The sequence below is a fragment of the Sinohyriopsis cumingii genome, chromosome 1, assembly GCF_028554795.1.
Source record: "Sinohyriopsis cumingii isolate HCF-2022 chromosome 1, ASM2855479v2, whole genome shotgun sequence".
Lineage (NCBI taxonomy): Eukaryota > Metazoa > Mollusca > Bivalvia > Unionida > Unionidae > Sinohyriopsis > Sinohyriopsis cumingii.
Window position 1 is genome coordinate 177,877,541 of NC_142961.1, and position 14,260 is coordinate 177,891,800.

Below are 14,260 nucleotides of genomic sequence, written 5' to 3' on the forward strand. Positions count from 1 at the left end.
CCTAGACTGCTTTTATCTTTGTAATTGAATGCATCTCTTCCATACTTTCAGGATCGATTCAGGTTTAGAAGCAGGGTTATAAAGTTCGGATCTTGCATTGCACATGTCAGCACATTCCGCTGCACAATACGTATGCGACGCAGCCCCCACCCCCCAGCAACTAAATAAAGCAAAACAAAATTTTTAGAAAAACAACGGTGCATTATGTCACGCAAAACAACTGACATTACATGTCCAAATAAATTATGTGGCTTCTTCATAGCTCTTTTCTAGCCTTCAGTACTATAGCTGTCGGCAAGTGTACACTGAAAATAAGCTAACGGTCACGATGGCTGACCACTGTGTTTGAAATCTCATTGACAAACTGTGCCTTTTTTGTTTATACGCCAGCTCCTTTGACTATGAAACTTGGCACGAACACATTGGCTTATTTATTTATTTATTTATTTATTTACCCTAATTTATTGGTCTTATCTCGTATACTTTTCAGTCAATCGGTTGTTTAAGTTGAAGAACGAACGTTAGGAAGCCAGACATTGAGTTTCATTTGGTTTGATGGGGATAGCAAGGCAAATATTTAAGAACTATTAGGCAAATCCAATCTAGATAGTTAACACCATTGAGATGAATGGAATAAACTCTCAGATATAACCACGCCGTAGTTTCTAATCTGCAAATACTATAATAACACAAAGTCAATAAGTAAAAGATACAAACCCCTGGTTCATTTATCGAACTTTGACACCAAGTATCCTATGTTGTAACCAAGTATCCTATATTGTAACCAATTATCATGCATTGTAACCAAGTATCCTATATTGTAATGTGTTGCAAGGTTGGAGGTTTTCGAAATTTAATCTTGTTTAAACTGACCGGTTAATTTAAACTATTGTTCATTTAATAAGGTATTCAGCGCATAACGGTCTCCGATTTCCATCTAAACAATGTCTCCCATTCCCATCTAAACAATGTCTAAACAATGTCTCCCATTCCCATCTAAACAATGCATATTTCTCTCAAAACAAATAATTTAGCTATATGCATAAAATTAAGGTAAACTATTAATCGCATTTAAACTAGACCTGAAAAAACAACATGCCCTGAGATAAAATATAAATCAAATTGCTTGCCAAAAATAAATTTCATAATCTATTGCCAAAATGGAGCTGTAATCGGAAGCATTAAATTCTAAAATTAATGTAAGAAACACGGATCATATAAAACTCATGATTTGTTAATTTTAATTCTCATTAAATTGCAATTCATGATTGTAGTTTTCCATTATTGTCTTTCTGTTTATTAAGTCTTTTTTATTGTTATAGTAATTGAATATGGTATTGACTGTTATTTAATAAAAGATGTTTATATTGGTGGAGTAAGATATCGTTTTATTTGTTTGTTTTTTCGAGGATGGGGATTGCATTAGTGTTTTAACTGTCGCGTATATGTTACATCTTTAAAGAGCAATCACTCTTCTAAGCCTCTGCAGATCACTGTTTGAAAATGTGTCACTTTTTTAATACAAACCATTCTGCTTATTCGTTTGTGTTGAATTTCAATAAATGCACAGTTGTTCCCAAAATCCTTTACAAATTATGGAAATCTCAAATTGCACTACTAATGCCAAACATTAATCTATACTGCTGACACAATTGAAACCAAATTTGATTTTAATACACGAATTCTTCCAACCCCGTCTGTCTTGATTGTCTTTAATCGTGTTCTGATTGAAAATTTATCTTTCTATCAATAATCTAAGCAGTAAACATTTTCTCTCCAATTACAAGGAGTAACACATTACTTTTACCATGCAAATAATGTATCTGCAAGAAAATAAAATAACGTGTGATCCGTTTTTTTCTGTTACATCAGGACTAGATTTCAATAACATAACAACTGAATTAAGTCTAGACTTAAGACATTTGGTTTGTCAATTTCTGGTTTGATTTAAATTTGAGCCAATCAGATTACTTGATTACAGACTTAATTTTATGTTCTACTTACGTTCTTTTGTTAAATCCAGTTCAGAATATTTAATTACAATATACTTTTTTTTTATAATCGTCATGCTGAAGGAAACGTTTGCTCCATTTTTTTTCCTTCATCAGAATGCTGTTTAGTGCAAACTATGAAATGTTGAGGTATGAAAGACACGCACACATTGTAAAGAATGAAAATCCGAAAGGTTATTAGTAACTTGAGAACAAAAATGATCAAATATCAGAGTAAAAAATATCCTTGTTGACAAAGCTAAGTGAACACAACATAAAAATAAGCCATTTCATATAAACCATTATGATCAATACATTATTAATACACCTTGAACGTGTACACCTAACAGAGGATAAAAGTTCACAAGCTGAAATTAGTAAGTCCAGAGGACGAATTCAAACAATACAGCAGGTGGATCAAAAACATTACAGTTTATATATATATATATATATATATATATATATATATATATATATATATATTTATTTATTCCTTAAGTGTTTAGGTACCCGATATAAAAAAGCGATATAAACGATATATATTTAACATGGTTAGCTTTCAACGAATATTACAGTATGATAAATTTGGAAGAGAATATACAGGATATACATACATACATACATGTATACATACATACATACATATATACATATATATATATATATATATATATATATATATATATATATATATATATATATATATATATATATATATATATATATATACAGAGAGAGAGAGAGAGAGAATAATGTCCGTGATCATTGATATTTCTGTATTCCTCCATTTTCTGAAGAATTTAAGATAATTTATAGAAATGCAATGGAATACATAAATGCAAGACAATATACAGTTCAAGTGTTATGAGGACATATGAATTAACTGTAAGTGAAGAGTTAGCAAAATTATAAATCAATAAATACCGACACTAGCAATCAATAAATACCGACACTAGCAATCAAAAATACTTTTAAATATTATCATTGTAGCATACGTGTTACACAAAGAATTATATAGTCACTTGCATCGAGTTTCTATCAACTGAGATCATGTTTTCATTTGAATTACGTAATATCCGTCAAACATTTATGTCTGTATTTAGTTCTAAACTCTCAAATTAAAACTATTTAACTAATAAAGCTATAACCTTTTAAATACCACAAACAAAAGTAGCTAATTTCCTATCCGCTTTGCAATTCAATTTCTTGTATTATATTCATTGAAAGTTCTCTGATCAGTCGAGTATATAATATCGTTGATCTTAATGAAATCCGTAATAGATAGTCGTGTCACATTCATCCATGGCTCGATTTCAATTTGTTTTGAAATGTCATTCAGACCACCATGTAATCGGTATATCATCAATACAACTCAGAGTAAATCTCTGGAGGCATACATGAATATAGATTAATCATCGTATGGTTTCTGCAGTTCATGTTTGAGGGACAGTTAATTGAAAGGTGCAGAATACGGTCATCACTGTTTTCTCCCATACGAGACAATCCAGATATTGCTTTTATTCATTCAGTACGAATTGTTTGCATACTTCATTTTTCTGCTCGAATCAATGAAAGCAACTTTACATAACTAGTGCATTAAAAAATAATCCCAGATGTTTTTCTTTACAAACCTACCAAATCCCTCCAATGGATTTCTATATTCTTCTCAAAGTTAAGTTTTTCTATGTTAACTATTTGTTTGGAAACATTCTTATATATATATATATATATATATATATATATATATATATATACATATAATTACTGCTACCGATTCAACAGAAGCCTATCAACTGCAACAAGTCAAGCATTGACTGTTAAAACATTAAATACCTCATCGATAAATATTTTGTATTGCGGCTGAAGAGATAATATTCCGCTTTTGCGCGTGAACACAAGTTAACGGTTAAATATTCTTCGTTAAGACATACGTGTGAATAGATTAGCAATCACGTTCCATATCATGTGATTGATACTGAGTTAAAATATTCTGTAAAATAAGACGTCCTGCCGTAGAGTGCTAAAAGCTTTCTCGGTATCAAGGAAAGCTTCTTACAATTTACTTTGGTTTCAGTTAGGATAACTAATCAGTTTGTGAACCAAAAATAATGTCATTTCAACCCAACCACTTACTGAAGTTAATTAAAAGCTTGGGAGATCTTAAACAGTATGAACTTGTCAGAAACATTGTAAAGAACTAGTACTGCTCCTTTCTCTTTCTTTTTGGTGAATTTGGTATTCACCCACTTACCGCGTATTTGATTTTTAATGTAACGATATTTTATACCCATTCTTTCTGAAACCGCGGTGGTCGAATGGTTATTGTACAGGATTCACAACCGAAAGGGAGCAGGTTCGAATCTTGCCATCGGGCCAGTCTGGGTGAGTGACGGTGGCCGGCCAGGCACCTTAGCACTATATAACTTGTGTCTGTTGCTGTGCTGTAAAGTACCGAACCGATCCGAACCAATAAAATCCCATTCTCTCTCTAGACGGTCCCTGCGCTAGAGTCATATTCATAATTAAGGAGGCGATGTAAAGATTAGGACTCTTGTGTCAAGCTGAGTCAACTTCTATAATTTGCGTCACGCTTGCCAAAATCGCTTTATATTGAAACATACTAGTATGACATCCAGAAAGAATTTTTTCTCTGTACAATTTACTAAGTTGGACAAATAAAAATAATTTCCTTAATTAATATCGTATTGTTTTTATTTTAATTGCTAAAAGATATTGTTCTCTTACCCATTCCAAACTCATCACCCAAACAAGCTAGACTGATTGTTTGTAATTATCGACCATTTCAAATAAATGTAGAAAAGGACACTTAACTTGGTGACTGTCGATTTCGAACATTTATTTGCCTTATATTCCTGTATCGTTAGACTCTACATATCGCTGACGGAACGAAAACATTACGGCCTTTGCGCCATGTTGCTTTGTAAGTAAATAATAACGAAACATGCTCGCTAAGATCAAGAAAAAACGAAAGAACAGTTGTTTAAAACTATTTGTTTTCATGAAGTGTTGAAAGTACAATACATGTACTTAGAGTGCCGTGTGAAAGGTTAATCTCGTATGACACGAACTAATTACACAAAAACTGAAGATAAACTCGGTAAAGAGGGACAGAACATTTGATTTTCGGATTGGGGTTGATATATGTGTGTTTTGTGGGGGAGTTCGGTTTTTTTCCTTCACAATTGTCTCAGCGGACCCTTTTTTAAAAAATTGTTTCCCTTATCTGTGATTGAATATGCTCTTCTTATTATGGCATAATTTGTATGATCTTTTAAGGACTGGCCATTTGATCTTCGGGACGGGGTACCAGGTATTTTCGCTTGAACTAGGACTGTTTTTTTCTTCTTCTAATAATTCAAGATAAATTATCTGTTCAACCAATATAAAGGCTATAAGTGAGATTGTTTGTAACTTAGTTGGCAAAGCGTCGGACGCGTAATCCATGGTCATAGGTTCTGTACCTACATATACCAGTCCAGGACAACTACCTGTGTGTGTTTTTGAGAAAGGCGCATAGCTAGGCATCATAATGACATTGGTTTGCTGAAAGTGCCATTAAAAAGCCCCAATAAACCAGCCAGCATTAATGTCCGGATGTTGGAGTAAGTGTGCAATCCTAGAACTTGATCTAACTGCAAGGAGGTTTTCATCATCTCCATCTGTCTGAAGAAAAAAAATATTATTGTAATTTTTCAAACTCCAATTTTGTGTACAATTATTATTGGTGTTTTCGGAACTGGTTGTAAGCTTTGAAAGACAAGCATTACAGATTCTTCAATATAAAAGGAGAGAGGGAGAGAGTATTCAATACATTAATGGGAATGTGCTCGTGTCATATAGCTACCAAAGATAAATCAATATTTGTAAATGTGATGAATATTTTTACACAAACCAGTCTGCATAAATTTGTATGGTGAACGTTATAAAATCTTAAGTAAATACTCAGATGTAATTTGAATCCTTTGCAGATGAAACATAACTTTGGAAATCGCACCACCGATATAAAATCATTATCAATAATAATACAGAGAGAGAAACGAATTTGCATTTAAATGATGCAATGTTGCTCCTCGGACCCTTTCGTAACGTTCTCATACTCTGCAATGATGTTTAAATCGATATACTGGCTAAACCTCCGAAGAGCTGTTTTACTGTTTATCTAACTAAGCACACTATGCAAAGAGTAAAAGACTACTCATACACAATGTATGCACTACAAATCAAACCTACTCGACTTTATTGCATGAGACACTTACCTAGATAAGACTGAAATAAAACAGACAAAATAATATAGCCAGAAAGACTTTCATCTTGTCTGATTGCGTCAGACACAACTCAGTATGTATTTAATCCATTTATATATAAATCAAGACCAGCAGACTTTATTGGCTTCTATGAATGGCTTGCTCGTGTGTATTGTTGGTCGAAAAGCACTACATGAACACCATGTAATTATCTAGTTTCGGAGATATGCTATATATTTGGGGACTACGTCTTAGACTGTTTCATTTATTATCTAAACATGCCTTGTATTACTCTTTTCCTATCGAGTATAAGAGTGGCAGCCATTTACAAATGTGACACTGCCAAATCCATAATGAACTAGCTGTTGTTGTTGTTGTTATTGTTGTAGGGTTTAACGCCATTTTTCAGCACACGATAGGCTATACATGGCGGCCAGAATTAATGGTGGAGGAAGAACCCGGGAAATCCCCGGAAAGAACCACCGACCCTCGAGAAGCTACTGGCAAGCTTTCTCACATGCCCACATTGGCTGAATCCGAGACTCGAACCCACGCAGACAGAGGTGAGTTGGCAATGATCCGTAACGGAGAGCGCTTTAGACCACTCGATGAACTAGCTGTATGTGTCAGACAGAGCACGATTTTCAAAGCCTACGACTGATCCTAACAAGTGACATGTTTATATTTAATACAAGTGAAGAACCTACACGTTTTTATAGTTTTTTTTTTTGTTAGGCGATCACTTTATAGAAAAATATTTTCAGCTTTTTTATCTTATCACTTTGAATGAATTGCGCAAGAACAAAACACGAGACTTTTACTACAGTAGAAGGCGACTGTCAGTGTAGCAAACTTGTTTTCGCTATTTTTGAAAACCGCAATAGTATATGGGTGTACTTTGGATGCTATATAGAAACGTACGACCTTATTTGGGCGACAGCTTTGAGATTCTCCCTTAAACACACACATAATCCCGTTCTCAGATTTTGCTAAGTGTGCTTGCCCTGACAGCCGTAGTTGATCTCAAAACAAAAGATCATGGCAGATTCTTGTTTTATTTCGGCTTCAGAGGTGGTGTTGTTCTCAACTTCAAAACCAGGTTTTTGACTGTTCTTGAACAAGGTTTATGGCGTTAGGGCAAAGAAGAATCACATAAAAATGGCACTCAGGTAAATAACCTTGTTTCAGCGTTCTGCCTCAGGAAACCTTTGCTATTCTGCCTAGACAGTGCAGAGGCACGCCCTAGAGTCAATGTGAGTCGGAAGTATTCGCAAGCCTCGTCATTATATTGTTATAAAAATATTAGCATAATACACATGAATGTCTATTACCACGATATTGAGTGGTTTATATCTGAAAAAATCCTTCACTTTATTGCACTTTTGTCACATATTGTTCGGTTTTATGCTCTCCAATTCATTTTTTTCTTCTTCAAATTTTAAATAATTAGACATTAAATAGAAGTACAAATAATACATATATGCTGGTTGTTTACATTTAACCCCACGGTCAAAGTTCAGTGACATAATTGTCAGTAGCTGACTGCCATGTTGGTGCCAAAATACATTGCTTTTCTTTTGTTAGGACTCATTTGGTTGGGGGTCCGTACTATTTGAAGACTTATACGACTGGACATGTCTAGAAAAAAATTAATCCATGAACCAAATTAGAAATGAGTCTTGGTCAATATTTAAGCAGCGAGTACAGCAGTTTAATCACTAAACGCGTGTTTCCTTTTGTCGACTAAAAAGCATTGTCTCAGTATGTTAATGGAAACGTTTTGGAAAATATACAATTCTTTCTTAGAAACTAATACATTCGTAGAATGGTCGGATACTTTACAGAAAGAAAGGAATATGTATCTTAACATGATTATGGATTCATTCCTGAGAAGGATATAACAATATTTTGAAAATGTCTGTCCGTCCATCCGTCTGCATGTTTGTACACCATATTGCATCTGGTTGAATAATTTCGTATGTTTTGATAAAATACTTGAAATATATATTTTACTCTGCAGATTGGTTCTGCAACGGATAGGTAAAGTGATCGCATGTTCCTATCCAAATCTGTCGCGATACGGATGGGTGACTGTTGGGTAACCTAGAACAATTATTTTCTTGCAATCAACCCATTTTATTATCTCAAATGAATAGATGTCATACATGAGGCCGATACCAGGGTTCTAAATATAAGTGAAATGCCTTTGAAATATTTCTTCATTTTTATGCTATGAAAGTTCACTGAAAGAAAATGTTTGACCTAAGAGTAAATCATAAGATTTTTTTAAAACATTAAACAAAGTATTTAAAAATGCTATTTATCTTATTGAACATTTTATTATATCAATATATTCAATTAATTCATATTTCGCTTTGTATTATTTGACTAGTAATCTTTCAGAAGTAATATAATGTCATATCTACAACTTAGTTTTCAAAAAAAAAAAAAAGGACGATTATCGACCAGGATGTCTCCTTTTTCTTCTAAAGGTACTTTTTCTTTAACACTGCGAATACAGCTGAATTGATCTACGGGATCAATGTGTTCATTATTGCTAACTAAATACGCGTCACAAGTATAATATTAATGAAGAATTTTGAAGAACTTTGTACCATCAGTTACATACATTTAGTAGATAACATTCTTATATGCTAAGAAAATGAGGAATTTATAACACATTTTTATGATCATTATTCTCTACAACTTAAGGAGTCAAGGTAATAACTCAACTCCCATGGTAAACCTACGAAAACGACATGATATTAAATATTCAGTAACTTTAAATTTCTAAACGCCCTGTTTTAAATCCGTATTTCTCAGTATAGGTCAATCCATGATGCAAACTTCTAGTTGCAGAATGCATGTCCTGCGACATATTTACCTACATTCATTTGAAATATGTGTTTTCAATTCCGCGTACAAAGAATCGCGTGATGATATCAGTAATGAATTTTCCAAAGTCAAGTCAAAATCCATAATATTTTTTCTTCTATCTTATCCACTTCTAGACTGGTTCCCATTCTTTCATATAATTAGTAACTTAGTAATTAAGTTTTAAGGTCTTTCTTTTGGTCGATTGATATTGACATCCTGTATGATTCTTATGGTCTATTGATATTGACATCCTGCATGATTCTTATGGTCTATTGATATTGACATCCTGCATGATTATTTTGGTCGGTTGATACTGACATCCTGCATGATTCTTATGGTCTATTGATATTGACAGCCTGCATGATTCTTTTGGTCGACTGATATTGACATCCTGCATAATTCTTTTGGTCGATTGATATTGACATCCTGCATGATTCTCAAGATGCTGCAAAATAATGTCAGTGTTTGTTTTATTCTCAAATGACTCCAGAATATTTTAAATATGTCGAAAACGTTTTTACATATTATCTTGGGTCGGTGGTTCTTTCCTGGGTTTTGCCAGGTTCGTCCTCCAGCAATTATACTGGCCGTCATGTATAGCCTATCATGTGTTGAAAATTGGTGTTGAACCTAATACAACAACAACAACATATTCCTTATGCTGTTATGGTTTTCTTAAACGCTACCAAATTAGGAACTTTACGTCGTTTTCGTTGCTTGATGGAGAGAGAGAGAGAGAGAGAGTTGATTCTATGTTAGTACGTCTAAAGGGTTTAGAAAACTCGTACCCACGATGCAACTCTCTCATTACATGGTAAATAAATGAGACTATATAACTACCATGAGTAGGGAAAACTAATTGTTATGATACACAAAATATAGTTCAATCTGACCTTACCTAATTTTCATCTTTTTGCAAACTCGATCTTATGAGAAATGAGAAACGACATGCAAGATATGTATGTATGTATGTAGGTAGGTAGGTAGGTAGGTAGGTAGGTGTGTGTGTGTGTGTATGCATGCATGCATGCGTGCATGCATGTATGTATGTATGTATGTATGTATGTATAGGCTTGCGTGCGTGCGTAGATGGATGATTCGTGGTGGATGGGTGGATGTGTGTGTAGATAGATGAATATATGTACGCGTGTGTGTATGTTGTAACTATCTGTTTGTTTGATATTCCTGTTTTTTATGTATTAAACATGTGTTACGTGCATGGAGGTCTTTGTGTATTTTACACATGATAGTTATACAACATTAAATAAAATTTCTTATCTTATCTTGAAGTGAATATTTAAACAGGTGGAAAACGAATTGACCTGATTGTCAGTGTGTTGCTTCAGTATGTGTATTTCAAAGTATATATAAAGCATAAACTGGTTATGAGGCATTGATGTGAATTAAAGTGTGAAATGAATTTAGATTGGCAAGTTATACTCTCTCTCTCTCTCTATTTTTTTATTTTCTCTCTCTCTCTCTCTCTCGGGGCCCCGAGTGGCCGAGTGGTCTAAAGCGTTCGCCGTTACGGATCACTGCCATCTCACCTCTGTCTGCGCCGGTTCGAGTCTCAGATTCAGCCAATGTAGATATGTGAGAAAGCATGCCAGTAGCTTCTCGTGGGTCGGTGGTTCTTTCCGGGGTTTTCCCGGGTTCTTCCTCCACCATTAATACTGGCCGCCATATATGGCCTATCGTGTGCTGAAAAATGGCGTTAAACCCAACAACAACAACAACAACAACAACTCTCTCTCTCTCTCTCTCTCTCTCTCTCTCTCTCTCTCTCTCTCTCTCTCTCTCACACACACACACACAGACACAATTGGTAATTTTTACATCTTTTTAAACAGGGGATATGACAGCTTTGTACGCAGAAACACTTCAGGCAGTGTTGATGGAGACGATGAAAATGTCTTTGCAGATGGAAGTGGAAGCGAACATGCGGAAAACTGCTATGACACAGACACAGAAATTGAACCCCCCGAGTGGGAACTTGGCATTCGCCGTTCCTCAAAATCAGAAGTAAATCTCTCTCTCTCTCTCTCTCTCTCTCTCTCTCTCTCTCTCTCTCTCACACACACACACACACAAAGATTATAAATGAGAAGTAAGACCTTCCGGCTATAACCTTTTTTTCTTTATAACCGAACTTATTTACCGTCACTTTTTATTATACCCCCTCCTCGGCTGAAGGTCCACCCTTCCGCCCGACTGCACCATAGATAAGGGTAAATGTAATATTTTTTTATAGAATTTAGCTTAAAGTTTATTGTCTGGGTAAATGATTGTTAGGTTCCATGAAATAGGTCTTTTATGTATAATATTGTTACAAGCCAATGGTATTTTCTTGACCGAGCGGTGTGAAACCCTGGCGCGATTCCCGCTAGAACTCATAATTTTACATGGTTTCTCTTCATCCTCTTTCCGTACCGTCAGCAGTTCATGCCGTTGAAACTATACAACTATCCCCCAACACAGGGAACTATTTTAAAAACGCAACCTTCGGCCAGTCAATTCATGGTTCAAGGTTCATTTCGCCAGTCAAACTGCATCACATTTGCTACAATGGCGACCTAAACGTTATCTGCAGAGTCCCTTCTTATTGATTCCATTGTGTAATTTACCGGTTTCCTGCCGTAAATACTGCCACTAAAGTCACACTACCAATGTACACCACTAGATTTTAATAGGGACTATGGTACGACAGGGACACATTCATGCGGTTTTGACCTGAACTCACTAAAAGTGAACCATGGCATCATGGAAACTCACTAAAACTTCACTCCGTAACGTTTGTTCCTAGTAACTGGCTAGTTATTTCGGGCTAAGGAATATTATCACTGCACCGAATTCCAATAATCAGACAAGTAATCATAAAAATCTAAGAATTCCTTAAAACGGGGCACTTTAACCAAATGCTCATGCTCCAAATTTATTACAATATTTTCAAACATAGTGATATGAAGTTCTTTTTTAACACATACTCAGCAATGGCTCCACAAAAAAGAATTATCGGTTCTTAATGCATCATTTAGTAAGTGATAAAACTGTGAACTTTTAATGAATGAAAAAAGCAAATGATAAAAAGGAACAATTTAGCTGAAATAAGCGAATTAAAGACTTTTAGATGCTTTCATCAGTTTATAAAAATATTCATGTTTAAAGCGCTCTCAGGTTCCAATGATATAATTTCTCATCGGCAGTAAACACTTCTATCCAACCGAATTGATATATCCCCGAAAGAAGCAATACGTAAACTCGATAAGTATGCATTGCCTGAGAGAAACAACTTATACAGGAGTAATGTCGAGAAGTAGGAAAGTATACAATATATTTCAAGGAGCAGCTTCATTATTTGAATTCTATAAAATAGAATAGCGGGACCAAACGTAGGAGTGAAGTGGCGAAATACTCGACATGTAATTTTTTATTTATCTCATAACCATTTGTTCTTGTTTGTACGTTAGTTTCGGTACGTTCAATTACTTGTAATCTGTCAGTTATTAATGGGAACGAAATACGCATTTCCTTAGTAATTGAAATTTTGCAACTATTTTATTTACCTACTCCACGTGTGTTTCGATGCATGATTGGCACCACAGTTTCACTAACAAGGCCTTCCGTTTTATTCACCTTGTGTGGAAATGGATTCTGGTTCATCAAACATCGGTATAGTGTTATGCATGGAGAATGGAATTCCAATGGACTTACAGCAAAGTTATAAAAGCATTTTGTTTCTTAAACGTTAGATTTTGTTGTATTTATTCACGTGACAGGACATGATTGTACATTTCAGACAGGAGCGTTTGTTGTTAGGTAATTTTTTTGAAACAGAAAGGACGCAAAACAAAGTAAACAGTTTTCTCAAGTATTATGTAACTCACAGAGACAAGTACGTTCTATTATAATCACATCCTCTCTCTCTCTCTCTCTCTCTCTCTCTCTCACACACACACACACACACACACACACACACACACACACAAACGTTGTCAAAGATTATAAATAGGAAAAAAGACCTTCTGGCTGGAAATTTCTTTTCTTTATAACCAAACTTATTTACCGTTACTTTTTTACTATACCCCCTCCCCAACTGAAGGTTCAGTGGTTATACATGGGTTGTCATGCCGGTCTATGTATCAGTCCGTGAGCAATCGGACAACTCTTGGTTATTTAGGACCCTGGAGTTTGACAAGCATTCCCAGTGACTTTTGTCTATGTCCTATCTTTGGAAACAAAAGTGTGGTTTGTGGCAGAGATTTTGCACATTAAATGTCTGCATTATCTAGTAACATTCAAGTACTGTCAAATTAAATGTCTGCGTTATCTAGTAACATTCAAGTACTGTCAAATTAAATGTCTACATTATCTGCTAACATTCAAGTACTGTCAAATTAAATGCCTGCATTATCTGGTAATATTCCACTACTGTCAATTTAAACAGTTAATGTCTGCATTGTTTGATAACACTCCAGCACTGTGAAATTACAGGTCTATATTGTTCGGTAATATTACAGTACTATCAAATTACAGGTCTGCATTGTTTGGTAATATTTTAGTACTGTCAAATTACATGTCTGCATTGTTTGGTAATATTTCAGTACTGTCGAATTACATGTCTGCATTGTTTGGTAATATTCCTTTGCTGTCAAGTTTATGAAAATTAGTCATCACATCGTCTGACAGTTTCTTCAATAGCCAGGTGACCTTTATACCAAGGGCTCCTTAAGTGGACTTGACAAAAGAATACAAATAGAAGAAATGCAAGAATGAGCAAGGGAAAGCTAAATCAGGGTGCATAATTCTGAGTGAAGAAAAAAACTATACAAATATTTACCTCTCCTGGCTAAGGGCCGTGTAAAAAATATGATGTGGTACAGTATCTCGAGCGCATTTTGCATTGACAAGCATGAGTCCATTAATATTTGACATGTCTAAAACTGCTCAGCCAATTTTTAAAACAGACTTTATGGGAATTTTTTCGTTGGAGATGTTCTACCAAATTCGCGTTTTTGTAGTCTTTCCTGGTCAGTTGGTAGAAAATACAAGGCCAATTTTAATTTAACTTTGGAAGAGTGATTTTGCAACATGTTCCACCGGTGACTTTAATGGCATATATTATGTTTC

The 14,260-nt window shown here is 34.7% G+C and overlaps 1 protein-coding gene across 3 annotated transcripts in view; it reads left to right on the forward strand.

Moving 5' to 3' along the window:
- Positions 1-14,260, forward strand: part of LOC149808455 (cyclic nucleotide-gated channel rod photoreceptor subunit alpha-like) — a 201,900-nt gene that overhangs the window by 117,587 nt on the left and 70,053 nt on the right. For all 3 annotated transcript variants that reach the window (XM_089977561.1, XM_089977570.1, XM_089977579.1), the window contains one exon: positions 10,984-11,155. In XM_089977561.1, the coding sequence (XP_089833687.1) occupies positions 10,984-11,155 (172 nt within the window). The remainder of the gene's footprint in view (positions 1-10,983; positions 11,156-14,260) is intronic.